This window comes from Perognathus longimembris, chromosome 20 (genome assembly GCF_023159225.1).
Source record: "Perognathus longimembris pacificus isolate PPM17 chromosome 20, ASM2315922v1, whole genome shotgun sequence".
Taxonomy (NCBI): domain Eukaryota; kingdom Metazoa; phylum Chordata; class Mammalia; order Rodentia; family Heteromyidae; genus Perognathus; species Perognathus longimembris.
The window spans coordinates 19,503,143-19,530,098 of record NC_063180.1 but is presented as its reverse complement, the minus strand read 5'-3'; the positions used below and the strand labels follow the sequence as shown (position 1 = coordinate 19,530,098).

General features: G+C 55.7%; 2 protein-coding genes across 4 annotated transcripts in view; both read right to left on the bottom strand.

Moving 5' to 3' along the window:
* Positions 1 to 217: 217 nt before the first annotated feature.
* Positions 218 to 4,732, bottom strand: LOC125338982 (cyclin P). The gene is made up of 7 exons (XM_048330034.1): positions 4,614 to 4,732; positions 4,348 to 4,533; positions 3,277 to 3,366; positions 3,031 to 3,186; positions 1,997 to 2,155; positions 1,698 to 1,849; positions 218 to 1,224 (listed from the first exon to the last, which is right to left on the bottom strand). The coding sequence occupies exons 1-7, from the start codon at positions 4,617 to 4,619 to the stop codon at positions 1,050 to 1,052; spliced, it is 924 nt and encodes a 307-aa protein (XP_048185991.1). The 5' UTR covers positions 4,620 to 4,732; the 3' UTR covers positions 218 to 1,049.
* Positions 4,733 to 7,063: 2,331 nt separating this feature from the next.
* The window catches only part of Akt2 (AKT serine/threonine kinase 2), a 29,861-nt gene continuing 9,968 nt past the window's right edge, over positions 7,064 to 26,956 (bottom strand). For 2 of the 3 annotated variants that reach the window (XM_048330022.1, XM_048330024.1), the window contains exons 2-14: positions 22,472 to 22,601; positions 20,124 to 20,252; positions 18,865 to 18,976; positions 12,829 to 12,982; positions 12,561 to 12,692; positions 12,266 to 12,331; positions 11,669 to 11,737; positions 11,215 to 11,337; positions 9,980 to 10,108; positions 9,659 to 9,873; positions 9,124 to 9,211; positions 8,921 to 9,023; positions 7,064 to 8,412 (exon numbers count right to left, since the gene is read on the bottom strand). In XM_048330022.1, the coding sequence (XP_048185979.1) occupies positions 8,333 to 8,412; positions 8,921 to 9,023; positions 9,124 to 9,211; positions 9,659 to 9,873; positions 9,980 to 10,108; positions 11,215 to 11,337; positions 11,669 to 11,737; positions 12,266 to 12,331; positions 12,561 to 12,692; positions 12,829 to 12,982; positions 18,865 to 18,976; positions 20,124 to 20,252; positions 22,472 to 22,517 (1,446 nt within the window). In that variant the 5' untranslated portion in view covers positions 22,518 to 22,601 and the 3' untranslated portion in view covers positions 7,064 to 8,332. Of the gene's footprint in view, positions 8,413 to 8,920; positions 9,024 to 9,123; positions 9,212 to 9,658; positions 9,874 to 9,979; positions 10,109 to 11,214; positions 11,338 to 11,668; positions 11,738 to 12,265; positions 12,332 to 12,560; positions 12,693 to 12,828; positions 12,983 to 18,864; positions 18,977 to 20,123; positions 20,253 to 22,471; positions 22,602 to 25,281; positions 25,422 to 26,956 lie in introns of those variants that run through there. The other variant, XM_048330023.1, reaches the window with a different exon arrangement.

Below are 26,956 nucleotides of genomic sequence, written 5' to 3'. Positions count from 1 at the left end.
GAACAAGGACAACTCTACCTCATTCATGGTCCTGCATGGATGCAGTACTGACATTATTGTTATTGGTAGTGGAGCTTGAGCTCAGGGCCTGGGCGCTGTCCCTGAGCTCTTCAGCTCAAGGCTAGTGCTCTACCACTTGAACCACCACAGCGCTACTTCTGGTTTTCTGGTGGTTAATTGGAGATAAGAGTCTCAGGGACTTTCCTTCCCGGGCTGGCTTTGAACTGTGATCCTCAGGTCTCAGCCTCCTGAGTAGCTAGGATTATAGGCATGGGCCATTGGCCCAGCCAGTGCTGAGATTTTATAATACCTACTACATGTCAGTGTTGTCTTAAAGCTTGATATGCACATTAAACCACACCCTTTGAGGAAGAGACAATAGAGTTGATCATACATGGTATGTATGCATGGAAATGTTATAGTGAAACCTCCCTTTTACAACAAACTTATGCAAATAAAAAAATAAAGAAAGGATAATAACATAAAAAGCCCATCCTCACCACCACTGTGAGGATGCTGATATACTTATGGTCACTGTGGCACTTCAGGGGTTAAGTAGATTAGACTTCATTTATTGAACTCCCTATCAAAGACTTACAAACTGAAGATCTACACAACCATTAAAAATATTGAATTAGGTGACATAGTATAAATACAGAGCGTTTACGAAATTGCAGACCTTCAGATTTACTTGAGTAAAATCAGAAAACCTGGTAAGGTTGAGGCAGCATTCCTCATAACTAGGAGGGATCCCTGCCTTCCCAATTCCCATCCTTGGAAATTCCTTCTCATTCATCTTGATGAGGGGTGCTGGGGAAGTCCGCCAGCGCCCCCTCTTGGAAGACTTTAAAATTTCCCTTATAGACGTAATAAATGGCCTTGGTAAGAATATCCAATCGGAGAGATGAGAGGCTTAGGAAAGGACCAATCAAAACCGAGAGCGGGACTACGATGTGACCAATGAGAGCAGAGAGCGCGCAGAATAAAATGAACCTCTTCTGGGGAGGAGGGAGGCGCGCACACTGGGTTTCCGGTTGGTTGGTAGCAGGTTAGGGCGCGCGGGGAGCCGCAGACTGGCGACTCAGGAGGAGACGGGCAGCTGTGAGGCTAGTGCCCTGGAGCTGCGGCCGCGCATACTTGAGGAACACAGCAGCACGACCTGCCGCAGGACCTCGGAGCGCGGCTCGAACCATGCACGGCTCAAGGGGGTCCAGCTCTGCAGGGCTGCATTGGGAAATGGAGACACTAAGGACTATGGGGAGGGGAGCCAGAGCCCCGAGGGGAGAGAAAAGAGGCACAATCTGAGGGACAAGTTGATTCGTTTTCTATCTGGTGGTGTAGCTAATGGGATGGAGTCACTGGCTCTACTAGCTACAAGGGACACTCCAGCCTAGCACAGTTACGGAGCTGGGGGACACAAGGCCTGACAGATCTTCTCAGATTTGGAACACAGCATCTTCCAAGCTTGGGGAGTCTTCCACCCTGAGCGGTGAGTTCTCAGGTCTGTACAAACACCCTCATTCTCACCCCTCCCCTGAGAAAGTGAATGGAATCTTCTCAATGAGACCCCATTCTCTCTCACATTCAAAATAATCAAGTCTAGTCACACACACACACACACACACACACACAATTGTTTTTCTCTGATCAGCAAGGGAGGCTCCTGGAGCAGCACAGGCCCTCCATCAAGACCATACCTGTAAAGCGCAGGTACAGGCCTGGAGCCTGCCCCTTCCAGCACGCGGTAGGCCAGGTTCAGAGCCCCAGCAGCTCGACGCCCAGGTTCCCACGCCGCGGCCTCAGCCTCCAGCAAGGACAGCTCCAGGAAGTAGGTAGCAAGAAGTATCACCTGCCAGGGAGAAATATCAGACTATGTCCTTGTGCCCACCAAGCAGACCACGCCCACCGCAAGGCCACACCCTACCGTGGGACGGCCACACCCACTGTGCATGCAGACCTTAACTGCAACACAAGCCACGCCCCCATCTGCGAGCACCTGGGCGTCGCTCCTGGCCAATGCCGCGAGCAGGTGAAGGCACAGCAAGGGACCCGGATGATGCAGCCGAAAATCCAAGCGGCTCAGGATGCGGCGCTCGGCGCGCAGCAGCTCCACACGAGAGAAGGAGCCAGCACTCAGGAGACACAGGAAAGCAGGCTGCGGGTTGGAAAAGATGTGGGGGTCGCCTTGGACTCCTTGCCCTGGAACGACTGGGATGGAGACTCCAATTTCCTGGTCTGTAAACTGAGGCACCTGCCTTTTATCTGGAAGATAATGTGCTTAGCATGGTTCATTCACCCAGCACTTAGCCGCTGGGTGGTAAGGAACAGTCACTTAAACTCTCTGCCTTCCTTTTTTCACCCAAGAAGTTGAGATAGGGGCTGGGGATATGGCCTAGTGGCAAGAGTGCTTGCCTCCTATACATGAAGCCCTGGGTTCAATTCCCCAGCACCACATATACAGAAAATGGCCAGAAGTGGCGCTGTGGCTCAAGTGGCAGAGTGCTAGCCTTGAGCAAAAACAAGCCAGGGACAGTGCTCAGGCCCTGAGTCCAAGCCCCAGGACTGGCAAAAAAAAAAAAAAAAAGAAGAAGAAGCTGAGATAAACGATTCAAGATGGGATCCAGTCCCAAGTGCAAAGGCCATTCTCTCTCCAGGACTCAGTCTCCTCCTCCTTTCCCCCAGCCCCCTCTCTTTTGTCGGTTTTGACGGGTCGTGGGGCTTGAACTCTGGGCTCTTGAGCTCTTCCGCTCAAGGCTAGCGCTCTGCCACTTGAGAAAAAACTTCCGGTTTTCTGATGGTAAATTGGAGGTAAGAGTATCCCAGACTTTCCTGCTCAGGCTGGCTTAGAACCACGATCCTCAGATCTCAGTCTCCTGACTAGCTAGGATGACAGACGTGAGCCGCCGGCCCAGGATCCCCCTCCATCTTCAAGGGACACATTAGCAGTCCCAACCCCACCAGGTATATACAATCAACTACTGCCGCCCCAAACCCCGCCCCCCGCCCCTCCAGGCCCCGCCCCGGAAGCACCTCGGGGAGCACGCACTCTTCTATTTTGCAAGCCAGGAACAGACAGGCCACGCCCAGCAGCTGCAAGCGGCGCAGGCGCACTCGGCCCGTGCGCAGGTAGGAGTCAAGCAGGTGTACGGCCAGGTAAAGCGTGTCCCCTGCCAGGCGCAGGTATTCCTGGCAAGAGGCACGGGTGACCACCAGGGCCCCAGGCAACACGGATCCAGCCTTGCCCCCTCCCCGGTCCCGGGACGGGACGGTACGTACGTGCACCTGGACCAGCCAGTCCACCACCAGCGCGCGCATCTCGGGGGTGACGGTGCGGGACAGGGCCCTCCCGGGCAGCGCGCCGCACACCTGGGGCGGGGCGAGCACGGCTTTACTCTCCACACCTGGGCTTCCGACTTTCCTGAGCTCCAGCCCTTGGATGCAGCAGACTCCTCAAGGTAAGTTGGACTCCACAGGGGTGCCGCATCCCACGCTAGCCTCCAGTAGAACTCCTCTTCTGAGTCCCCATCTAGTGCCTTGGACCTTGTTCTAGATTATTCCTAACCCTTTTGTCCCATGTGGAACCTCCATGGCCTTGCATCCTGGCCATTTTCCCCTAGGTTCACAGACTCCACAGTCAACCATTTACTCCTTCAGAGCAACTAAAAGCATCTGTCCAAACTGAAAATCTGACCAAGGACCTCCCCCGCTTAGAATGTCCAACGACTCTGTACCCTCTTTAGGGGGAAAAACCCAGTTTATTTAAGTTTGCTCTTGATTCAATGTCTCCTCCCTCCTCTCCCACATTTTAACATCCCCTTGGCTAAGCCAAGTTCACTCCTACCTCAGGACCTTTGTATTTATCATTCCTTCTGCCCGAAATGGTCCCTGCCCCCAGCTCCTTGCATTACCTTCTCAGTCATTCAAAAAGTCCCCGACTTTCTCTATCCACCCCCCCTACACCCCATCGCTGTCTCATTTTGCATTCCTTAGTGAATACAGTTTGCCAGGTGCTGGTGACTCATGCCTATAATCCTAGCAACACAAGAGGCTGAGATCTGAGGATCTCAGTTGAAAATCATCCCAGATAGGAAAGTCTGTGAGGCTCTTACCTCTGATTAACTGCCCCCCAAAAGCCAGAAATGGAGCTGTGGCTCACGTGGTAGAGTGCTAATCTTGAGCAAACACACACACACACACACACACACACACACACACCCAATAATGAATGCAAGGCACAAATACAAAAGACTGTGAAATCGCCAAGAAAAGGCTGCATACAGGTGAGAGAGGAGACCGGCCCACCTTGGCCTTGCCCACCCCCACCCCTCAGCTCTCCTGGGTGCTCACCATGACCGCAGCAAAGATGTCCCCAGCGTACTCGCGTTCTCCCTCTAGCCCCAGTGTGCTCAGAGCCTCCTCCAGCCCCGGGGGTGTGCCCAGACCCTGGGGCTTCTCTGGGAGTCCTGGGGAGACTCTCTTATCCACAGCCACACCGTCGGGAACTGGGGTACTTGGAAGTTCTGGCTTGGGACCCTGAAATGTACAGAGGCTGAGGGGCAGTGCCTGGAAAGAGGCTCAGAGCTGGAGGTTGACCCTGGGCCCAGGCCTCTCACCCGCATCCTCCACTAGCTGAGACCAAGCAGGCAGCTTCCAGTGGGAGGGAAAGGGCAGCTGTGGGCGCTTTGAATGCACCTGGACACCTGCGTGCTGAGTTCACCAAGCTCCCTAATCCTGGGCAGGTGCAAATGTAAGGTGAAAGGGTGCCTGTGCCTCACACCTGTCATCCCAGCTACTCAGGAGGCTGAGATCTGAGAATCATGGTTTATCTAGTGGGGTTTGTTATCATTTCCTGTTTTCACTCCTCTTTTCTGTGTATGTGCACACATGCACTCACACCTCTCCTCGGGCTTGAACTCAGGGCCTGGGTGCTCTCTCTGAGCTTTTTTGCTCTACCACTTGAGCCGTAGCTCTGCTTTTGGCTTTTGGGTGGTTCATTGGAGATAAGAGTCTCACAGACTTTCTTGCCTGGGTTGGCTTCAAACTGTGATCCTCACATCTCAGCCTCCTAAGTAGCTAGGATTACAGGCACGAGCCGTCAGCATCCCACTGTTTCATTTGTCTTCTGTGTGTGGAACTCCTTTAAGTATCTTCTGCAGGGCTGGTTGTGTGGTCATGAGTCCCTTTAGCTTGTGTTTATTGTGGAAGGTTTTTTTCTCAGTTATGAAGAATAGCTTTGAAGGGCACACTCGATTGAACATTTTTCTCTTTCAAGGCTTATGTCATTCCATGTCCTCCTTGCCTTTAGAGGTCGTGATTGAGAAATCTGTTGTTATTCTAATAGGTTTACACTCTTGTATGTGACTTGTTACTTTCCCTTTGTAGCTTTCAGTATTCTTCCTTTGATCTGTATATTGCTTTAACTCTATGTCTAGGGGTGTTTCTTTCATCTTGTTTGGTTTTCTTTAAGCCTCCCATACCTGCATGAACCTCTTCCTCATGGTTAGGGGATGCTTTCAATTATTTTATTAATAGTGTATCTATACCCTTCTTCCCATGATCCATAGGACTGGTCTCCCACCCCCTCACCCCCATCCATCCTGGGGCTTGAACTCTGGCCTAGGTGCTGTCCCTGAGCCTCTTTATGCTCTACCACTTGAGCCACAGCATGACTTCTGGCTTTTTCTGGGTAGTTTATTGGAGATAAAAAGAGTCTCACAGACTTTCCTGTCTGGGCTGGCTTTGAACCATGACCTTCAGATCTCAGCCTCCTGAGTAGCAAGGATTACAGGTACCTGGCTAGTATTGGTCTTTTAGTGGTCTCCTAGGGGCTTGTAAATTTCTATTTGCATTTATTTGGTGGTGTTTTTATTTCCTCCCAGTGTCTTTGATGTATTTCTTTTATCTTCCAATTCTTGGTACTCGCAACTCATTATTTTCTACTAGATAGGCTTTCAATTGTTTATTTGGGTGATTGAGCTCTTGATTTCTGAGATTTCATTAAAAATTTTTTGTGGGTACTCAGGTTGTAAGTCAAGGTCTCACTTGGTTTGGCTCATGGCAGGCACTTTACCACTTGAGCCATGCCACCAGCACAGCTTTTTGTAATTATTTTAGAGATGCAGTCTCGCAGACTTTCCTGCCTGGGCTGGGTTGGAACTGCTGGGCCCCATTGCAGTGGGCCTGAGGGGAAGAAGGGCTTTGGAGCAGGGAAGTGATAGCCAAGCGATGGGCCCTTCAAAGGCATGCTGCCCACGAGCTCTCTCAGACTCAATAGCCCTTCAGCAATGAACGCATCAAAGTCACCAATTAATGGGACGTGTCCCTGTGATCCAGCCACCTATCACCAGTGCCACCGGCAGGGCCCAGCCTTTGCCATGTGAGCCTTTCTGAGGGGACATCACCGCTGCTACAGCAGGTGCCTTCTCTAGTACACACCCTGTGGTCAGCACCAACCACACCCAGAGAGAGCGAGGCCTCCCCTCTGTTCTCCTCATTGTGATGGCCTAGCGGAGACACTGCATTTCATACTTTGGGCAAAACCCAATACCCTTCTCTTTGGTGGTTCAGACGGTCAGCTTTGTTCCATTTTCCTGATGTCTCCTGCATCCATTAGCTGCACCCCATCAGAGGACGCTCTTGTGAGCTTGCTTTCTGGTTCTGGTTTGGTTTGGAACCCAGTGCCTTGCACCCCTGAGCCCCCCCATGCTCCGTGGGCTCAATTTTTCAAGGTCTTCCATCTCGTGTACTGATGGTGAAATCTAGGGGTCTCGTGGCTTCTTGCTGTGGCACAAGTGGGGAGCGGGGGCTGAGGTGGCAGGGCCCCTACTGGCACCGGCCAAGATACCATCTGCACCCTCCTCGCTCAGAGCCGCTGGTGGCCCCCATAGCCTCTTCCTCTGCATTGGTCTCTGCCCCCCTCCACTCACTCCAGCTGTACTCACTCCCTCCACCTGCATAGCTTTCTACAGGGCTTCAAAACAGCAACGGGGCAGGGGTGTGGAGCCCAGGGGCCACCACCCGATGGCAGCAAGGCTGGCGCGATGGCACAGAGTCCAGGTGAGGCCCTGGTCTGAAATTCATCTTTATTGCTTGTACCGTACAAATATGAGAAGGAAAGGCCGGGGGTGGGGGTGGGGGAGAATTATCAACTAAACACACACAAAGGAAAAATCCCCCCCCCAAAAATCTACTCCTGCCCCACCCCCTCCCCCTTGCCTTTCCATAAACTGCCTACTCTGGGGAGGTTGGGGTGGGGAGGTCAAAACCATAAAAATTAATTTCCAGACACCCAGAAATGTTGGACAGAGGGAAGAGAAAAGGGGGGGCAGGCGGCAGGTGGCCGGCCCCAAGCCCACATCGCACACACTCAAGGGCCAGGACACTTGCCTGCTCAAGTGTGTGCACTTGCACACGCACGCACACACAGACACACACGCATCCCAGCGGCTTGGATGCCCACACACTCCAAGGCGCACGCACACACTCAATCATGCTCACATTAAGGCTGCAAACACAGGGAGGGCCCTGGAGATGGGGAGGGGGTGCGGAGGCCCCGGCCTCCCTTCTCAGAGGCCTCAGCCCCCATGCGTACCAGAGACGCCACCCCCACCCCCTGACCCGAGTCCAGGGCCCAATACTGTCTCTCGTGGGATGTGTAACAGCCCAGATGCCCTCCGCCACACAGGCGCCCAGCCAGGCCAGGAGTCCGGCGGGAGGCAAGGGCAGCTGGAAGAACGCCCAGGTAAGGCACGGGGCTTGAGGCTGGGCCGGCTGCCTCCAGCCTCACCCGCAGGGTCGGGAGAGCCACCTAGGCGAGAAGGGAAGGCAGGACCTTGCTCTGATGGAAGGTGGTGAGGGAGCCTTAGCTTCCCAACCCCAACTTCTGATTTCATGTCCCCAGCCATTATTGCTTTTCTCCCCGCAATGGGGCAATGGCGGGTGGGCTGTTCTTGCCAGGCCAGGGGGCAGGACATGAAGGCAGCTGTCCACTTGGGGTGGCCAGATCTCCAGAAGTGGCCTCCATATCGAAGAGTGGCGCAGGCAGCTGCCTGCATAGTGTCCGCTCTGACGTCGCTGGGCAGGTGCCGAGCACTCTGACTGTCCCACGCCCACCGGGGGCAGGAAAGGGACAGCCCAAAGGGGAGACTGCTGAGTTTGGGTGAAGACTGTGGAGGAAGTGGAAGGGGAGGGGGCGAGAGATGGGGTACAAACCAGGAAGGCAAAATATAAAGTTTGTTTTAAAAAGCCACTTGGGTGGCGGGCAGCGGTCTGCGCATGTCCGACGGTGGCTGCGGCGTGCGCATGTCTGGTGCGGAGGTGCAGGCACGGGCGCTCACTCGCGGATGCTGGCTGAGTAGGAGAACTGGGGGAAGTGCGTCCGCTGGTCCAGCTCCAGGGAGCCCAGGCTGTCATCTGTGGGGCGAGGGGGTGTGGTAGAGACAGAGGACCCGCAGGGGCTCCGGCACCCCCACCTCAGCCTGCAGGGCTGCCCTGGGCAGCCCAGGCTGGCCAAGGAGCCTTTCCCTAGGATCGTGTGCCGGTCAGAAGGCCTGGGCCTCCTGGGCAGGACTGGGTGTCTGCTCCCCTCGGTCTAACCCAGAACCCTCTGGCACAGCCTGGGGACCTTCTCCAGCCCAGATGCTGTCCCCCTCCAACACAGAGCCCTTCCTGGCTCCCATGTTCAAGGTCCCCATTAGCCCAGGGTGGTCCACACCAGGTCTCCAATGTGTCTGGCCTGTGTCCCTCGCCTCCCGGGGACTCTGTCTCCAGCCCTAGATGAAAGCAGCAAGGCTGCAAACATGAGCCTGACCAGGGCCGCCTCCCCTCCAGCTCCCGGTGACCCTCGCCAGGCCAAGGAAAACCAACGGCACCCAGCTGCTTGGCACTGCGGTGGGGACGATGGGGAGCCTGAGGCACTCACAGCGGTCCGGGGGTGTGATCGTGATGGACTGCGCGGTAAACTCGTCATCGAAGTACCTGGTGTCCACCTCGGAGGTGACCTGAGGTTTGAAGGGTGGCAGGAGCTGTGGAGAGAGAAGAAGTCCCAGACTCAGGAACCCCAGGTCTCCAGGAGCAGGCGAGGCCTCACGGGGCTCCTGTGGGGGGCAGGCGAGGGGTGCTCACCTTCCTTTGTACCACATCCTGCCAGTTGATGGTGAGGAAGAACCTGTGTTCCATGACCTCCTTGGCATCGCTGGGGCCCCCACCGAGCCTGGGCAGAGATGGCTATGAGCTCCGGCCTCCTGGAGCCATGGGCTCTGGGAGCTGGGCGTGCCGGGCCCCAGCCATGGCCCGCTCACAGAGGAGGGCGAAGCTTGGGGTCAGACGCAGAGGCTCCAACCTGGCCCTGGGTGGCCTCCCGGCTGCCCTCGCCCAGACTTGGGAAAGGGAGGGACAGAGCAGGCTTGGCACGTGGCCTAAACCACAGACGACTCAGCTACCCGAAGCAAGACTCAGTGTCCCAGGACAGGAGCAGTGCGGGGGCTCAGGTGGTACAGCACCTGCCTAGCAAGCAAAAGGCCCCGAGTTCAAATCCCAGGGCAGGGAAACAGCTAAGGATGAGCCTGAACAGTCCAGGTAGCAGCAGTGGGACCACGCGCTGGATGCAGATGCGCAGGCGTGGCTAAGGGGGCAAGGCAGGGCGGATGCCAGCCCTTACCTCTGCTTGGGGTCCTTCTTGAGCAGCCCGGCAAGCAAGGACTTGGCCTCGGGGCCGAGCGTGCGCGGGAAGCGGATCTCCTCCATGAGGATGAGCTCGAAGAGGCGCTCGTGGTCCTGGTTGTAGAAGGGCAGGCGGCCGCACATCATCTCGTACATGACCACGCCCAGCCCCCACCAGTCCACAGCTCGGCCATAGTCGTTGTCCTCCAGCACCTGAGGAGAGGCCAGGGAGAAGCTAGGGGCAGGGTGGGGGCACGGTGTGGCCCCACCAGGGTCCCCAGGCCCTGAGCTGTGCTCCTGCACCCCCAGCCCCAGACACCTCAGGCGCCAGGTACTCCGGGGTCCCGCAGAAGGTTTTCATGGTGGCACCGTCACTGATGCCCTCTTTGCACAGGCCGAAGTCAGTGATCTTGATGTGGCCATCTTTGTCCAGCATGAGATTCTCCAGCTGCAGGAAGGTCTGGGTGTCAGAGCTGTGACGCAGGGTGGTAGGTGCCACACCACAAGCTCCTGGGTATCTGTTTCCCCAGGCCAAGATGCCACAGCACACAGGAGTGGCCCTGTCTCTCCTGAACGCCTTCTTCCTCCCCACATGGCTCACTGGGATGACAGGCATGTGCTACACGCCTAGCCACGGGCTGAGATGGAATCTTGGGAACTTTTTATTGTCTGAGCTGATTTTGAGTCTGGATTCCTCATTTCCACCGCCCAAGTAGATGGGACTATAGGCTTGAGCCACTGCACTTCTCCTTTTCTTTTTTGCCAGTGTGGGGGCTTGAACTCAGGGCCTGGGCACTGTCCTGGAGTCTCTTTGTGCTTAAGGCTGACGCTCTACAAATTGAGCCACAGTGCCACTTCCTGCTTTTTCTGAGTAGTTTATAGGAGTCTCGTGGATTTTTCTGCCTGGGCTGGCTTTGAACTGTGATCCTCAGATCTCAGCCTCCTGAGTACCTAGGATTAGTTATCAAACACACTAGGGAAGAGCACCATTGGCCAGGGGAGGTGTTTGTGCAACCTAATCAGGTCAAGGACCTGGGATCCATATGTGCCCACACTAGAAGCAGCTCGGACTTCCTTCATCTTCATAGGTGTTTTTTTTTTTTTTTTTTTGCCAGTCATGTGGCTTGAACTCAGGACCTGAGCACTGTCCCTGGCTTCTTTTTGCTCAAGGCTAGCACTCTACCACTTGAACCACAGCGCCACCTCTGGCTGTTTGATGTATGTGGTGCTGAGGAATTGAACCCAGGGCTTCACGTATACAAGACGAGCACTCTACCACTAGGCCATAAGCCATATTCCCAGCCCTATAGGTGTTTTCTTAAGAGAGATGGAACCCAGGGAGTCAATGCTAGCCTATCTCTCTCCCCCCAAGCAACCCCTCCCGGGCCTAGGATTTCTATTTCTGCTGCTGAGTGGTGTGGTATGCTGTGCTATCTGCCACCTGGCATCCTGCCATTCCCTGGCAGCGGGCGCTGTGGCTGGTGTGGTGGAGTCTGGGGTGCACCTAGCAGGCAGGCACACAGTGGACCTTTGGTGCTGCTGCCCTGGGCTCACCTTGATGTCGCGATATACCACGTCCCGCGAGTGCAGGTACTCCAGGGCTGAGACTATCTCTGCGCCATAGAAGCGTGCGCGCTCCTCCGTGAACACGCGCTCCCGGGACAGGTGGAAGAACAGCTGTGCGGGCAGAGGCATGCTTAGCCTGGTACCCCAGGCCTGCTCCACAGGGATAAGGGACCAGGCAGGAATGGGGGTGTTGGTGCAGAGGGGGACGGGACAGAAGGAGTGGGTGCTCACAATGTGCGGGATATGGTGTGGTTCTGGAGCCCCAACCACAGCGCCCTGGCACTGTCAGCTGCCCACAGTGCCACATTCCTCTCAGGACCTGGGTTTCCTTCTGTCCCAGCCCGCAGCCGAGTTCTCGAGGCAGGCTGAGTGACACTGAGCAAGCCTTCCCCGGCCCCGCCCATCACCAGGCCCAGTCACACACACCAGGAAGGCGGCTCACCTCGCCCCCGTTGGCATACTCCATCACGAAGCACAGGCGGTCATGGGTCTGGAAGGCGTACTTGAGTGCCTGCGGAAAAGAGCGGGGCAGCTGGGGCAAGAGGGCGCCAAGGAGGTGCTCCACCAGCCAGGGACAGGTTCTGCCCATCCTGCACCAGACTGCTCAGCCTAGGAACAGGCACAGCCAGGGCAGAGGGAACATCTTACCACCCAGGGCCTCGGCACTAATCGCCCCTCTGCTCTAACAGTAAGCTATGTTAAATGCGCTCTTTCTCCCTCTTCCCCACTCCTTCCCTCCCAACCCCCACAGATACATAGTCACTCACATGCTTACACACTCACTATCAGCTAACCGCTCTGGGGAGGCCCCTCTTGAGCCAGGCTGAAGGGCAACACCTGGACAACATCTGCTCCGGACAGTGTAAAGTAAGGTGAGGCAGAGGTGCTGCCCTACATGGCGGTGTGGCTCCTTGTGTGGAGGCGTGTTCTCGTGAAGCTGTCTGCCATCCCCCCACACCCCCCCCAGCCTCCAGTGCCCTGCACTTGGCCGGGCCGGCGGGGCCTGATGTCCGATGCCCAGGAAGGGAGAGCCACTCACGGTGAGGAAGGGGTGCCTGGTGTTCTGGAGGACCCGGCTCTCAGTGACCGTGTGGGCGACTTCGTCCTGCAGGCACAGAGCACAGAACAGTGAGGAGGAGCGAAGCAGGCTGTGCGAACCCTTGGCAAGTGACGCCGGGCTCAGCACCCAGGGCACCATCTTAAGTGTGAAGCGCAGAGCACAGCTCTCAGCTGAAGCTGAACCTGCAGCTGGGTGCTCTACCACTTGAAGTGCACTGCTACAGCACACAGCCGTGGGGATGTCAGTGGAACTCTGCGAGGTCTGGGGTGCCCACCTTGGCGATGATGACCTCCTTCCGCAGGATCTTCATGGCATAGTAGCGGCCCGTGGCCTTTTCCCGCACCAGGATGACTTTACCGAAGGTGCCCTTGCCCAGGAGCTTGAGATAGTCGAAGTCATTCATGGTCTGTATTGTGAAGAGTAAGGCCCTCAGCACCCTGCCAGCAGCCAGCAGGTCATGCTGACCCGACATTCCCCTACCTGTCTGGCACCCACCACCTGGGGAGCCAGGTGATGGGGGGGGGCCCTGCCCTGGTACTCACCACCTTGGCCCGGGCTCGGCTGACAGCCACGTCCATCTCCTCCGGCGTGGACGAATCACTGGGGGAGCCACACTTGTAGTCCATGGCATCTTCACCTGGGCCCCGCTGCTTGAGGCTGTTGGCCACCATCTGTATGGCCCGCATCCACTCCTCCCTGTGGGGAACAATGAGTGGAGACCTCGCTCAGCCCAGCCCCCTGCCACCGTGTGCTTGCAGCCTGCCCAGCCCCACTGGGCACCGCCCAGGCAGGGAGGGGACAGAACCGAGCACTGCTCTGCTGGCAAGGTCTGTCCTGAGGACCCCCAGAAGCCAGGCAGCATAGAAATGGTTAGGGGGTGCAGCCGGTGTTTACAGACCATGACACCACCTGAGCCTTAGAGAAGGCTAGTGCTCCTCTGAGCTCAAGTTCAAGTTCACAAGTCATCACTGCTCCACAAAGGGAAACCAAGGGAAAATATGCAAGCCAAGCACACTTGTGGCTCATGCCTGGAATTCCAGCTACTCAGAAGGCTGAGATCTGAGGATCTAGGTTAAGGGTCAGCCAGGTAGGAAAGTCTGTGAGACTTTTATCTCCAACAAACTACCAAGGAGTCAAAGTGGAGCTGTGGCTCAAGTGGTAGAACACCAGCCTTGAAGTTCAGGGACAGCTCTTTGGCCCTGAATTCAAGCCCTAGGACCGGCACCACCACCAACAACAAAAAAAGCTGCTTAGAAAGCAACTAGCAAACTGTTCTAACAAAGTCAAATGACCCGAGACCAAAAAAAAAGTATTTATTTGTTAGGCTGAATGATGGAGAACTGCTACAGCTTTCATTCCTCACCTACTGCACTGGGATGGCCCACGATGGCAAGGACTTCCATTGCTTTGAATGTGGTGGGTATCCAGGTACATGGGCAGCCACCCCCGCGAGGCCCAGGGCCCGCACGGTGGGGCCGCGCAGAGCAGGCCCAATGGCGCCGCCCTCCCCTGCTCTGTGGCCTGCAGCCTGCATTTCTCAATGGGCTTTAACCCGTGTCCTCTTTGGACAACTCGCAATCTAAACCTATCTCTCTATTAGTGTCCCTGTTTTCCAAAAAGCAAAATAATGAAATAACAAGGAGCATGCAAAGTCCATTTTATCGACCACAACTGTTTTCTTAGGAGTTATAAAATGATGACCTTGAGGGTAAGGTGGCTGACCAAAACAAAACAAAACCCCCACAGCTCTCCTAACAGGAAGATCTAAGAAAAGGGACTCTTGTGCATATATGGATTTGGAGAGATAGTCCTGAAGAAAAAAATCAGGTGGGACAGGAGCCTGCTGACGGAGGTGGGAGAGTGCCACAAAGCTGGGAAGCAGCTGGGGGTACACACAGTAGGTCTGCAGTACAGCACCCCCCCCCCCCGCCTCCCCTCCTCTTGGAACTAGGCAAGACAGAAGCAAGCCAGTACTTGGGGCGCATCACGCAGTCCAGTGGGAAAGCCTTGGTCTCAGGGAGGACACTGGATGGGGTTCAGACCTACCCCACCCCCAACTTCCTGCTGGAGCTGCTAGCCAGAATAAGAACTGAGGGACCCCCCCCCCCCCACACCCAGATGCAGGAGGTGGGGGTGACTGTGGCTCTCCTGCCAGCCACCAATCCAGTTCCAGTTCCAACTGGACCGAGGTTGTAAGGTTGCAGCATCAGAATTCCAGAGAAAAAGCAAGGGCCTCTGTCCCGGACACCCCTCCAGGGCTTGCGACACCGTGTCTGGGACAGAGGGGAGCTCCCACCCAGAGCTGCAGCTACCTCCTACCCCCTCAACTCTGAAGACCGGTCCCCAGGGAAAGTACCAACTCCCCCACATCATGGCCAAAGATCCTAAAACCAGGGCAGTTAACAGCCAGCTCCACAGGATTCTTTTCTCCCCCCACCTCGCTCCCCCACCATTCAAGGGATTAACCCAGGCCCTTGCACATGCTGGGTCAGTGCTCTACCACTGAGCCCCCCCCACCCTACCCCACCCAGAGTTCTGAGCCCCAGGGATTACATCAGAAAGGTGACACCAAGCCAGGACACTTTTTTTTTTTTTTTTGGCCAGTCCTGGGCCTTGGACTCAGGGCCTGAGCACTGTCCCTGGCTTCTTTTTGCTCAAGGCTAGCACTCTGCCACTTGAGCCGCAGCGCCACTTCTGGCCATTTTCTGTATATGTGGTGCTGGGGAATCGAACCCAGGGCTTCATGTATACAAGGCAAGCGCTCTTGCCACTAGGCCATATCCCCAGCCCAAGCCAGGGCACTTCTGCCAAGACTTTCCATAGAGCAGGAGAGCCGACTTTCAGGCGTTGTGGCCACCATGTGTCCGTCACGACTAGTATACACTGCCACAGCAGAGCAAAGGTGCCACAGACAATGCACACACAAAGGGACAACTTTATCTGCCAAGTGGAGAGGCAGGACTGCAGGCTGCCTCCCCTGCTGCAGACCTGACTTCCTAGGAAACAGAGCGAGCAAAAGCAGAGGAGTCACATCTGAAACATTCTTCAAGATGACAGACTGGCTAGCCAAGAATAGCAATGTCTTCAGAGGAAAAACACTGAAGTAAACAGGCTAGAGAGGTACCTTGAATGAATCCTGATTAAAGAAGATTTCAGCTATGTACCAGTGGCTCACACCTGTCATCCTAGCTACTCAGGAGGCTGAGATCTAAAGATCATAGTTCAAAGCCAACCTAGGCAGGAATGTCCTTGAGACTATCTCTAATAAACTACTCTGAAAGAGCCAGCAGTGATGCTGTGGCTCAAGTGGTAGAGTGCTGCTTGCCTTGAGCAAAATAAGCTCTGGGACAGAACCCAGGCCCAGAGTTCAAGCCCCAAGATCAGCAAAAAAAAAGAAAAAAAAAAAAAAGAATATTTTGAAGAGAACAGAGAAATTAAAGTAGTAGCATGGACTTAGAGAAAATATTAGTAAAAAAAAAAAATGTATGTATGTTATAGGCTAAGCACTTTATCCAAAATGCTCAGGACCTAAAGTTGATTCCCATCCCAGGTGGTTTTCAGATTTGGGAATGCGTGCACAGACTTTGCGGTTGTTTGGGGATTTCGAAGTGGAAAATCTGAAACTCTCTGAGCACCCTGCTGACACTCAAGGTCAGAGCTTTCTGAGCATTTCAGCTGCAGACATTTTCAACAGGCCTGAGGCCCTGCCTGTGACCTTGTCTCCAGCGCAGTAATGACACCATGACCCCACAGGACAAATGCTAGGAGTGCTGTCATAAAGTCTGAGCCCAAGTTCAAGGTTTGGCATCTCAAAGAAAAACTGCAGCAGTTCTGCATGAAAGCACACATGAGGCGAAGGGCAGCGATACACACAGACCCAGGCTCCTTGTTCACATGTTGCACACTTTTCTAAATGGAACACAAGGGGGGTGGGGACAGGGGCAGAGGGGTCCCTGCCACCTGGTGGAAGGCCAGAGAGGCAACCAGCCTCAAGGGTGCCAGCCGCCAGGGCACCTCCTGCCTGCCTGTCCCCCATGTTGAATGGGCTGAGCAGCCAGCGGCACTGGACCTGCATGAGGCAGGGCCACAGAATAGTGTGAGCCATCCTGGGGCGAGCTGTGTTTTCTGGCTCCTGCCTCCCTCAGGCTAAGGGTAAGAATCTGAGCTTTGATCTCAGCAGTCCAGGCAGTTTTCTCTCCAGTGACACCAGAGGGGCCCGAACAAAAGAGGAAGGCAGGGAGGCTCTCCAGTCCCCCAAGTCTTGGCAACAGCATTCTCCCGGCAATGAAGGGCAAGTTGCCTTGCAAAACTGGAAGCTAGGTCATCTCTCTGGCCCGCTCCCTGCCGCTCCCACACTGTGTGCCAGGTACCGCTCAACTGCTTCCTGTTTGTCATCTCCTGAATCTCTAACAACCCCATGTCTGCCAAACCCTGCAAAGATCTCCTCTGAGGGCCAAGGCCTGCTTCAAAAGCCTCCGCTTCCTCTCCCCCAATATGCTCACCCCTCCATCTTCTGGGGACACAGAAACTGCTTCCCTTGCAGACCTCTGCAGATGCTGGTCAGTCCTTTTTCTTGGCCCTTTTTTTCTCCTTTGTCAGTTGTAGAACTTGAACTCAGGGCCTGGGCGCTATCCTTGAGCTCTTTTGCTCAAGGCTAGCACTTTACCACTTTGAGCCACGGCTCCACCTCTGGCTTTCCGGTGACTGATTTAAGTCTCACAGTCCTTCCTGCCGGGGCTGTCTTTGAACATGGATCCTGAGATCTCAGCCTCCCGAGTATCTAGGATTACAGACATGAGCCACCAGTGCCTGGCTTCCTGGCCTTTTTTCCTTCCTATTTGTCCTGCAAAAATAGCCCAATAAATAATAAATCTCCAGGCTATATAAGTACTATAGATAAGTAAATAATAAATCCCCAGGGCTAGGCATCTGTTCATGCAGATTTTGCTTTTACTGGCAGCTTGGTGTTTGGGTCTACCCGCCTTCAATGGGTTAACACCTCAGCTGGCCTGAGATATTAAATCTGTTCCCCTCAATGGCTGAGAGTATTTTTAACCTTGGGGAGATATGCAACAATAATTATAGTAGAGACTGTGGTAGCCTCATGATTCCATTTTGTGCAGGCTCAAGAACTACAGTGTGGAACTGACCACGTATGTGGCTATAGAATCGGCTAGCAATAAATGAAATCAACATCCCAGTCTCTTGTCGCCATACTTCAAATGTTTAACAGGCAACACACACTGGCATAGACAGGACAGTTCCTCCAAGGCACCGAGGTCACTTGAATGGTCCTTTTAGGGCTCTGCCTGGGCACAGCTAAAGCCCTACAAGAGCCAGTTTTGGTGGCTTATGCCCATAATCCTAGCTACTCAGGAGATTCAGATCTGAGGGTTGTGACTGGAAGCTAGTCCACATAGGAAAGTCCATGAGACTCTTATCTCCAATTAACCACCAGGAAACCAGGAAGCGGAACTGTGGCTCAAAGTGGTAGAGTGCTAGCCTTGAGCTGAAGAGCTAGTGACAGAACCCACAAGTTCAAGCCCCACAACCAACAACAAAAGGAAAGTGTTCTTCAAAGCAATGTCTGAAGGGACAAAGAACAAAGACATTTGCTACTTGCCACAAGGGCTCAGTGCCCTCACGCAAAGAGGCACTAGCTCAGTGCTAAAGCTCCTCCCTAGTAAGTGCAATGCCCTGAGTTCAAATCATCAATAAAAAGGGTGAAGCCAAGCACCCGTGGCTCACGCCTGACATCCTAGTTGCTCAGAAGGCTGAGAAGATCGCAGTTCAAAGCCAGCCCAGGTAGAAAAGTCTCATCTGTGAGGCTCTTATCTCCAATAAACAATTCAAAAATATCAGAAGTAGCGCTGTAGCTCAAGTGGTAGAGTGCTAGCTTTGGACACAAAGAGGCTCAGGGACAGCGCACAGGGCCTAAGTTCAAGGCCCAGGACCAGCAAAAAGAAAAAGAAAAAAAAGAAAAGCAGGACTGGAAGCAGTAGCTCACACCTAGAATCCCAGCTACTTGGGAAGAAGAAATGGGAAAGATCATGGTAAGAAGCCAGTTTGTGCAAAAAGTTACCGAGACCTCAACTAAACCAACTAGTTGGATGCAGTGGGATGGACCTGTCATCCCAGCTCCAGAAAGCTTAAATAGGAGGGCCATGTGCAGATAGTCCACGAACAGATGGAAGACCCAAGGGCTTCCCCTTGCCGTCCGGATGCATGAGGCTCCCACCAAACATCCCTCCCACAAAGTGCGCCTGGGGATGGTGTTGGGCCCCACAGTCTAGGGCTGCCCCTGAGACAAAGCCCAGCACATTCGACTTGACAACAGACAAATCCCAATAACCAGCTCTTATGATTAAATGGATCTTTTTAGCTGACTCTGGATCACTAGTTAGAGCCAAACCAAGGCTCATGGGACTTGCAGACCCTCTGAAGAGGCATGGCCGAACCAGCTCTGCCTGTGACACCACACCATAGGGGCTGGAGACAAACAACGACTACATAAGGACCACAGAAATCTGTCCATCCATCCTCCCCCACCCAAGGGGAAGCCGCATAGAGCCCCTCACCTCTCATCAGGAGAGTCTACATGGAAGGTCCTTTCGATGACCGTGGTCCATTGCAGACAGCGGATGACGAAGGTGTTGGGCCGTGGCCTCTCTGTCTTCATCAGCTGGCATTCTGCATACAAGATGAAGGGAGAGTAGGAGGACAGCTCTGACAGGACCACCATCCCCAAGCCACCTCCTGTGTGCCCAGCCCCATGCCAGATGGTGCCAGGGCCCCTATAATGACAAAGCCAGGCCTGGCCTTCTCCTCAGAGATACAGTGTGTGGGGGAGGTGCCCAGAAGCAGTGACAACTCGGCCAGGAGGGCAGGGGCTGGGAAAGCCGGAGGAGGCATATGATGGAGCCTGGAGCACCAAGGAGTGTAGCCCCAAGAAAAGAGCACCCCTGGGCCCTGGAGACGAGGAGGCCATGTCACACAGAAGCCCACTATCAGAGAGAGGGGAGATGAGAGCCAATCCTAGAGAGGCTTTGGGAAGTCCTTGGGCAGCAGGGAGCCATGGAAGGGATGGGGACAGGAAGACAAAGGGGACCAAAGGCTGAGAGGCGATTCGGGAAGGTCTGGGTTCAGAAGACAGGGTGGGACAGGGCCGAGGGAGGAAGGGCAGCCGGCTGGAGGGCCAGGCCTAGGCTTTGGATGTGGTCTCCAGTGCAACAGGGTAATCCCTGCCATGGAGAGGGCAGGCTGTGGGGTCAGCTTAGGACATGGGGAGCACGAGGCACCCAGAGCCCCTTTCCTACTAGGGAAAATTGTCCCAGAAGCTGCCAGGGACGTGGCCACAGGCACATGAAAAGCACAGCCAGGAAAGGCTTTGTGTAGAAGCCTGTGGGCTAAGAGCGCGATCAGGTTCTGGGGAGTGGGATGGGGGTTGGGAGGTAACAAGCCAGCGGGGAAGGAAAAAGCAGGGGCTGGAGCAAATGCTGCCAGGCTCCATCAAGAGCTTTGGGTTTGTGAAGCTGCTCTGGCTGGGAATGGCTGGCCCCATGATCAGCTGAATGAAAGCTGCCATCCTGTTAGGTTAGAGGCAGAGGGAGGAGTCAGAGCAGCCAGAACTGGAACTGGGGCCAGGGCTGGGCTGGCATGAGCACCCTGGCTCTGCTTCTCACTCTCCACCTAGCAGCTCAGCCGTGCAGGGTCCAGCTGAAAGCAGAGACAGAAGGCCCAAGATGGGCTCCAGCTCAAGGACACCCCCCACGTGTCCCCCAGGCCTGCTGGCCCTGTGCCGGCTTCAGCACTCTGACCTGCGTGCTCCAACACACACCTGCGACTGAGAAGTTGTTTAAGGGGGGCAGGGTCTGGTCAGGGGCCTCGGGTCTCTCCTTATACCCAATGAAGGAGCCATCACTCTTCAGCAGGAAGTACCTGGGCCTCCAAGTCTTGATGTATTCACCTGAAACAAAGCAGGAGGGGAGGTCACCACAGGTAGAACAGGACATCCCCCACTCCTCCGCAGGCAGCTCCTGTGATGGTGACTCACGGGGTGCTTGGGGGGAGGGGTGATGAGGGCCACCCCAGGGGAGCCCTCAAGATGGCCCCTGCTGACGCAGGCTGGGACACTGGGCTGACCGAATGATCCACAGGCCATGCCTGGCAGGAAGGTGCCATGGCAGAGCCCCAGAGCACCAGCTGCCTCAGCATGTGGCCAGCAGCAAGCTATCCCAGCCAGCACAGCCCAGCACTGGCCACGGGGGGCCCAGGCCTCCAAATGCATGTGGCCCGGTGGCCCTGTGAGGCTGAATCCCATGGGCTGGGATTCACCAACACAGCCATGTGGGCAGAGCAAACACCAAACTACTTCTATGCCCGCTGGGGCGCAGGTGCTGACCCACCCTCCAAGCACCCCTAGATCTCTTCCCTTTGTCCTGCTTGTGAACATCCAAGCACACACACACACACACACACACACACACACACACACACACACACACACACACACACACACACACCCTCGCTCCTCAGGAGCTCAGGGCCTGGCACAAGGTGGGAACTCAATAAACCAGGGCAGAAATCTCCACTAGCGGGAGCTGGGAGGGTTGGCACAGGTACCAAGAGTAGCACAGCCCACTTTCTTGGCCTACCTCTGCTAGCTACTACATCTAGAAAGCCTGGGAAGGAGGGAAGGAGAGAGGGAGAGAGGGAGGGAGGGTGGTAGAGGAGGGAGGGAGGAAGGCAGGGAAAGGCCAGGGCAGATATGTCCAGGCTGGGTCATCTCAGCAGCAGGGCTAGGCCTATGGCCAGAGGCGGTGAGGCTCTAGGAGAGGCCAGGACCCCCTGGCCCCTGTTGGTCTCAGCTTGAGCCATGTCCCCGCCTCAGCAGTTCTCCAGCAACTTCTAGGCCTCCTGTCCCACAGCCCACAGTGGAGGCACAGGAGCCGCAGAGCCTGGTGTCCCCAAAAGCCACTTGCACCACACAACCCCAGTCACTCAAGGACTCCCTCACATTTCCTGGGGAAAGCCCAAGGTGGTGGAGCCACACGGGAATCCTACCCTCAGGAGGCGAGGCTGCTAACCCACTGCACAGCCTGCCATCACGCTGAGGGCAAGTGGTCAAGCCCAGCTTAGAACCCTGGCTCACCCAGGGCTGAGGTGCAGGAAAAGCGGTGGGAAGTGGCTCTCCTTGCTGCTCTGCATGGGGAGATGTGGGACCCCCCCCCATCAGCTCTCTGCTCTGCTGCCCCTCAGTCCCCTCAGGACACCTGGCTGTGCCCTCTCCCTGTGCACAGCCAGGCTCACTCCCCACCTCCCAGGGCCTTTACTTGTGATGCTTGCCCTCACCATGAGTACAGGAAGCCTCTATTCCACCACCAGGACCCCGTGTCAAGGTGAGGCTGGGGGTGAGGGGGGGGTGCCTGTAAGACAGTGCCCAGCCCACAGGCGCTGCCTGCAAGGACGCATTTGCAGAATACTGCTGTGGCTCCCCAGACCCAGGACAAGGCCAGCTCTCAGCACACACTTATCTTCCTGTCAATGTCACATGGCAGCTGGCCTGGTGAACAGGCAGCCCTGGGGGGGGGGGGGGTCTCAAGGCTTATGGGATTTCCTGTCCAGGACCTCACCAGGGCCTCAGGTCTCCACCAATACCCCCGGATCGAGTCTTGCCTGGCCCCCAGCACCCTGGGCTTCTGTCTCCTGCAGCTGAAGCCAAGGTCCAGTGATGGCCAGAGGGCCCCAAACCGTTGGCTCCGAGTCACTACCCTGCCTGGCCTCCTGCACCTTGCCCCTGCTCACCCAGCTCCAGCCACACCGTTCCTAGAAACAGCAGGCACATGCCTGCCTCCAAGCCTTTGTCCTTGCAGGCCCTCTCTGGGCACCCTTGCCAGGCTCTGTGAGCTCACCCGGGCACCCTGCTCACTTACAACTTTTCACAATGGTGCTCTCTCCCACCTCACGTTACACGCCTGCTCACTCGCTTCTGAACTCGCTGCCCTCTGCAATGTCACCCCCAGGAGGCGCTGCAGTGCCCCAGGACACGCAGACACTCTGTGACTGCCACTGGGCAGGGGACATGCCTGGGGCTGTCTCATCCTGCCCCTCTGCCCCTCGGGGTGCTGGGTGAGAGCAGGGTGCAAGGCGGGAGACGCAGTCTGGTGGGCAATGGGAGCCTCTTACCGCGCTTGTGCAGCCAGCCTTCTTTGATGACAGACACCTCGTTCATGGTGGCAGCGTGACACGCTGTCACCTAGCTTGGAACAGCTCAAGGCAGCAGGACATGCAGGAGGCGCTGTGGGTGGAATAGAGGCTGCAAAACAAGAGGGGAGCGTCAGAGGGAAAGGGACCCCCGGATCCTCCCTTAGTTAAGGCTCTCTGGCTGTCTTGCTGGGGGAAGGCGGGGGGGGGGGGAGGGAAGGGCAGAGCTCTCCCTTGGGACCCTGCTGACCAGAGTAATGTGGGAGGAAGCACTACTCCTCTGGCCAGGCCCCGTTCTCTACCCCTGCTCCTGGCAGCCGCACCCCGTGTCACCCCCATACCCCAGCACTGAGGTAACCTAGGATGAATCAGACAGCCCTGGGTACTGTGGGTGTGCTCAAAGCCACCAGCATCCATCAACCCCCCTCATCTGCCCCGCCCCCCCCCCCCACCACAGGCACACGCCCCCCCCCACACCCATGCACATACACGCATGCGCATATACTCACTCTCCCCCTTTCAAACCAGAGCCAACAACCTACCACCTTTGAGGCCCACTAGGGCTGCCCCACATCACCCCTGCCTCAGTTTCCTCCGGGTTCTGCCAGAGCATAAATGACCAATGGATCCTGATCTCAGAAGCTCTAGGATCCTCAATAAGCAAGCCACTGAGCATGGACCCCAAAAGCCAGCCTAGGGGCTTGACCAAAGGACCTGTACCCTCCCCCAATACTTCTGTGCTTGTCCTCAGGGACCAGCAGCCGACAGACTGACAGACGCCTAGGCCACTGCTTCTCGGGTTCCCAAGTGGAGGGGAGAAGGGCACCAGGCAGCTGCCAGCTGGGCCCCTACCTGGAGCCTGGGGCCAGGACTTGGGCCATGGAGCCCAAGGCGCCTTTTGCCTTTCCTGGCCTGGGGTTATTTGCGGACAGAAGGTCAGAAGCTGCAGTGGCCCCCGGAGAAGTGGCAGCTGACTCTAGGGACACCGTAGGCATCAGCTTTCTCCCGTGCCCCAGGGGAGCGGGGGGCCGGACACGCTCCTGCCTGGCATGTGATGGTGGCATGCTGCCCGGGCCCAGCAGAAGGGAGGGCAGTAAGCCGGAGGAAGTGGGAGGAAAGGCAAGATGGACAACGACAGGGAGAGACAGGACAGAGAGGATCACATGCTGGGCTCCAACTCACGGGGCTGGGATGGCAGGCATGGTCCCCACTCTATACATGGTTCCCACAGCCTTCAATTGTGAATGTCCCACTGATGCCGGCCTCCAACACGTGTCCCATGACCACTGGCAGGCTCCTGGCCTCTTCCCCACTGGACCCCTTCCTCTGCTCCCCACCCCTGAAGCTGGAGGGACCCTCCCACCTGGTTCTGACCTTCCCCCGCTCAGACCCTCCTTTGACCCCTACTGTCCCTGGCAAAACAGCCCAACTCTTAGGCCCAGTGCTCAAGGCTGTCCAGGACCTAGCCTTGGCCACCCATTGCTCCTGCGGCCTCCTGTCCACTGGGCCACAGGCCTCCCCAGCTAGGGCTCAGTCCCCACAATGCCGAGGGGGGGGCGGCCTCCTGTGAGCCTCTCCCCGATGCCAGACTCCCACACACCAGCTGATTCTGACCTCACCCATTTCTGCTCAAGTCTCACCATAGCTACCAGTGTGCATGGCGTACACCATCCCATCTGCCACTTGGAGGTGGCCCAAGGGGCCAAGACCCGCTCCTAAATGGAAAGTCTGACCAGGACAGTGAGTCCCACACCTCTCCAGCCTCTCTCCCACCCTGCTCTGGGCTCCCCTGGGCATCTGGCCATGCATATTACACCCCTACTCTTAAAGGCTGTGCACCCGCAGGGGGCTCATGCCACTCTCTCCAAAGCACCTTCAGTGGGTCAGTCTGGAGCAATATCTCTAAGCAATGATTAGCCCTGCTGCACCTGCTCATCCATCACTCATGCCCAAGCTTCCCCGAATGGGCCTCTGCTCCATACCCTGCAGAACCACACACACACAGCACCAAGTAAGAGGGAAAGGGCAAGGACGGAAGGGAGCAGGGTACTGTGTGAGCCACTAAGTGCAGGGGACACATGTGCAGACACCTAGGGCAACCAAGGGAATAAGGGGCATGCCAGGTGCTGGTGGCTCACGCCTGTTATCCTAGCTACTCAGGAGGCTGAGATCTGAGGATTGCGGTTTGATGCCACCTCAGGCATGAAAGTCTATGAAACTCTTATCATAAGCCAATGAACCACCAGAAAACCAGAAGTAGAGCTGTGGCATAAAGTGGTAGAGCGCTAACCTTGATCAAACAGCTCAGGGACAGCACCCAGGTCCTGAGTTCAAGCCCCATTGAGTGACTCATTTCAGGCAGGGAAACGGCGAATGCAAGATGCTGACCAGGAAGGAGAGCGGGGCAGGAGAAATCAAGCCGCTTGGGTGCCAGGACTGTGTGAGGTGAGGTCTGGTGCCACACTTCCCCAGCTACAAGATCAGTTTGGAACATTTCCCAAAGAGCTGAGGAGATCCGGGGTCCAGGGGAGCAGCCAGGGCCCAGGTCCAACCTCCAGTCTCCCTTGCCTTCCCTGGCCCAGGCAGTACCAGGGCTAGCAACAGCGCTAAGAGCCCGCTGGGGCACAGGGCTCAGCCCACTGCCCAAGCCACACAATCGCCTCTGTTCAAAAGCTAAGGAGAGGCAGCCAGGTGTGGCCAGATGTGGTCAAGGTGGCCTTGGGCAATGTGCCAGCACTCCCAACCCCACTAGAGGGGAGGCGCCAGAGACTCAGAGAGGGGAAGCCATTTACCTTGGGTCCCCAGCCGAGTGGCGGCCGCCCCAGCTGAGGATTGGCACAACACAGCCACTTTTTATGATCTCCTTTCAGTGATTAAGAAGTCAGTGGCAGCAGTGGCGGCGACGGCAGCAGCAGCAGCTCAGGCGGGTGGCAAGAGCAGGGAGGAACTGGAAGATCCCCTGTACCCTGCCGGCTGCTGCCTGTCCTCCCACTGAGGGTGGCGCCTCAGCCGAGGTGTCTGTGACGCAGTCCTGGATGATGAAATGCCGGGCAGGGCAGCACAGCCAAGAGGACGGTCTGCCCACTGGGGAGCTGGGGGCCGAGGACACCCAAGCAGGAGGACAGAGAGGCCAGGCAGCTCACAGGGGCACAGGCACTGGCACCCCACAGCAGGGAGCCCTGGCAACCCCTCCCCACGGCTTGCTAGTGGCAGCTGCAGAAGAGATGTGAGTCACCAGGGAGGCCAGGTGAAAAGCATCACAGAAGATACTCAATTAAGGAACACACATGGGGAAACAGATTCAAGCCATTTGCCTAGGACAGGTAAAACAAACAAACAAAACCCTGACAATGCCATCTACCGGCAAAGCTGGAGAACATGAACTCTTTCCTCAGTAGTAGGAGTATGAAGTGCTGAGACCACCATGAAAAACTGGTGGTAGGAATTAAAAATGTAAGGCTACTCTGCAACCCCAGCAACTCCTCAGTCCCTCAACAAAAATGGGTGCATTTGTTTACCCAAAATAAAACAAATCAAAACAAAAACAAGAAAGATCACAAGCAGCAATATTCACAGTGATCCCCTAAACTACTAACAGACCAGGAGCTCACTGTGCACAAAAATACGTCAACCAAGAAATTCATAAATACAGTGGAGCACACTACTCTGCAACAAATAGGACCAAATTGTTTGTATGCACACTAGGGAGGCAGTGTGTGAACATCGGCCTGGGTGGCAGAAGCCCAACATGAAATAACCAGGCAGATGATGGTCCCTGATGACAGCTCCCTTCCCCTCTGCCCCCCCCCCCCCCCCCGCTCCCGCACAACCATGCAGAAAGTCAAGGAAAAGAAGAAATGCCACAGAGGCAGGGGCAGTGTTAGCAGGGTGTTTCTGGGAGCTGACCATATTCTGTTGTGTTATGTGTGGTCCATATGGTTCCGGTGTTACAGTTTTTGGCCCTACTATACGACAGTCTAACTAATACATTTGTTTTTCATGACAAAAGAATAAGCCAGCAGGGCACCCTTGGCTCATGCCTGTAATCCTAGCTATGTAAGAGGCTGAGATCTGGGGCTGGGAATATGGCCTGGTGGCAAGAGTGCTTGCCTCGTATACATGAAGCCCTGGGTGCGATCACTCAGCACCACATATATAGAAAAGGCCGCAAGTGGCACTGTGGCTCAAGTGGCAAAGTACTAGCCTTGAGCAAAAAGAAGCCAGGGACAGTGCTCAGGCCCTGAGTCCAAGGCCCAGGACTGGCAAAAAAAAAAAAAAAAAAAAAAAAAAAGAGGCTGAGATCTGAGGAGTACAGTTCAGAGTCAGCCTGGGCAGCAAAGTCCATGAGACTCTTACCTCTGATACACTACTCAGAGCCAGAATTGGTGCTGTGGCTCAAGTGGTAGCCTTGAGCACCAGAAAAGAGCAGAGACAGTACCCAGATCTTGAGTTCAAGCCCCATGACCA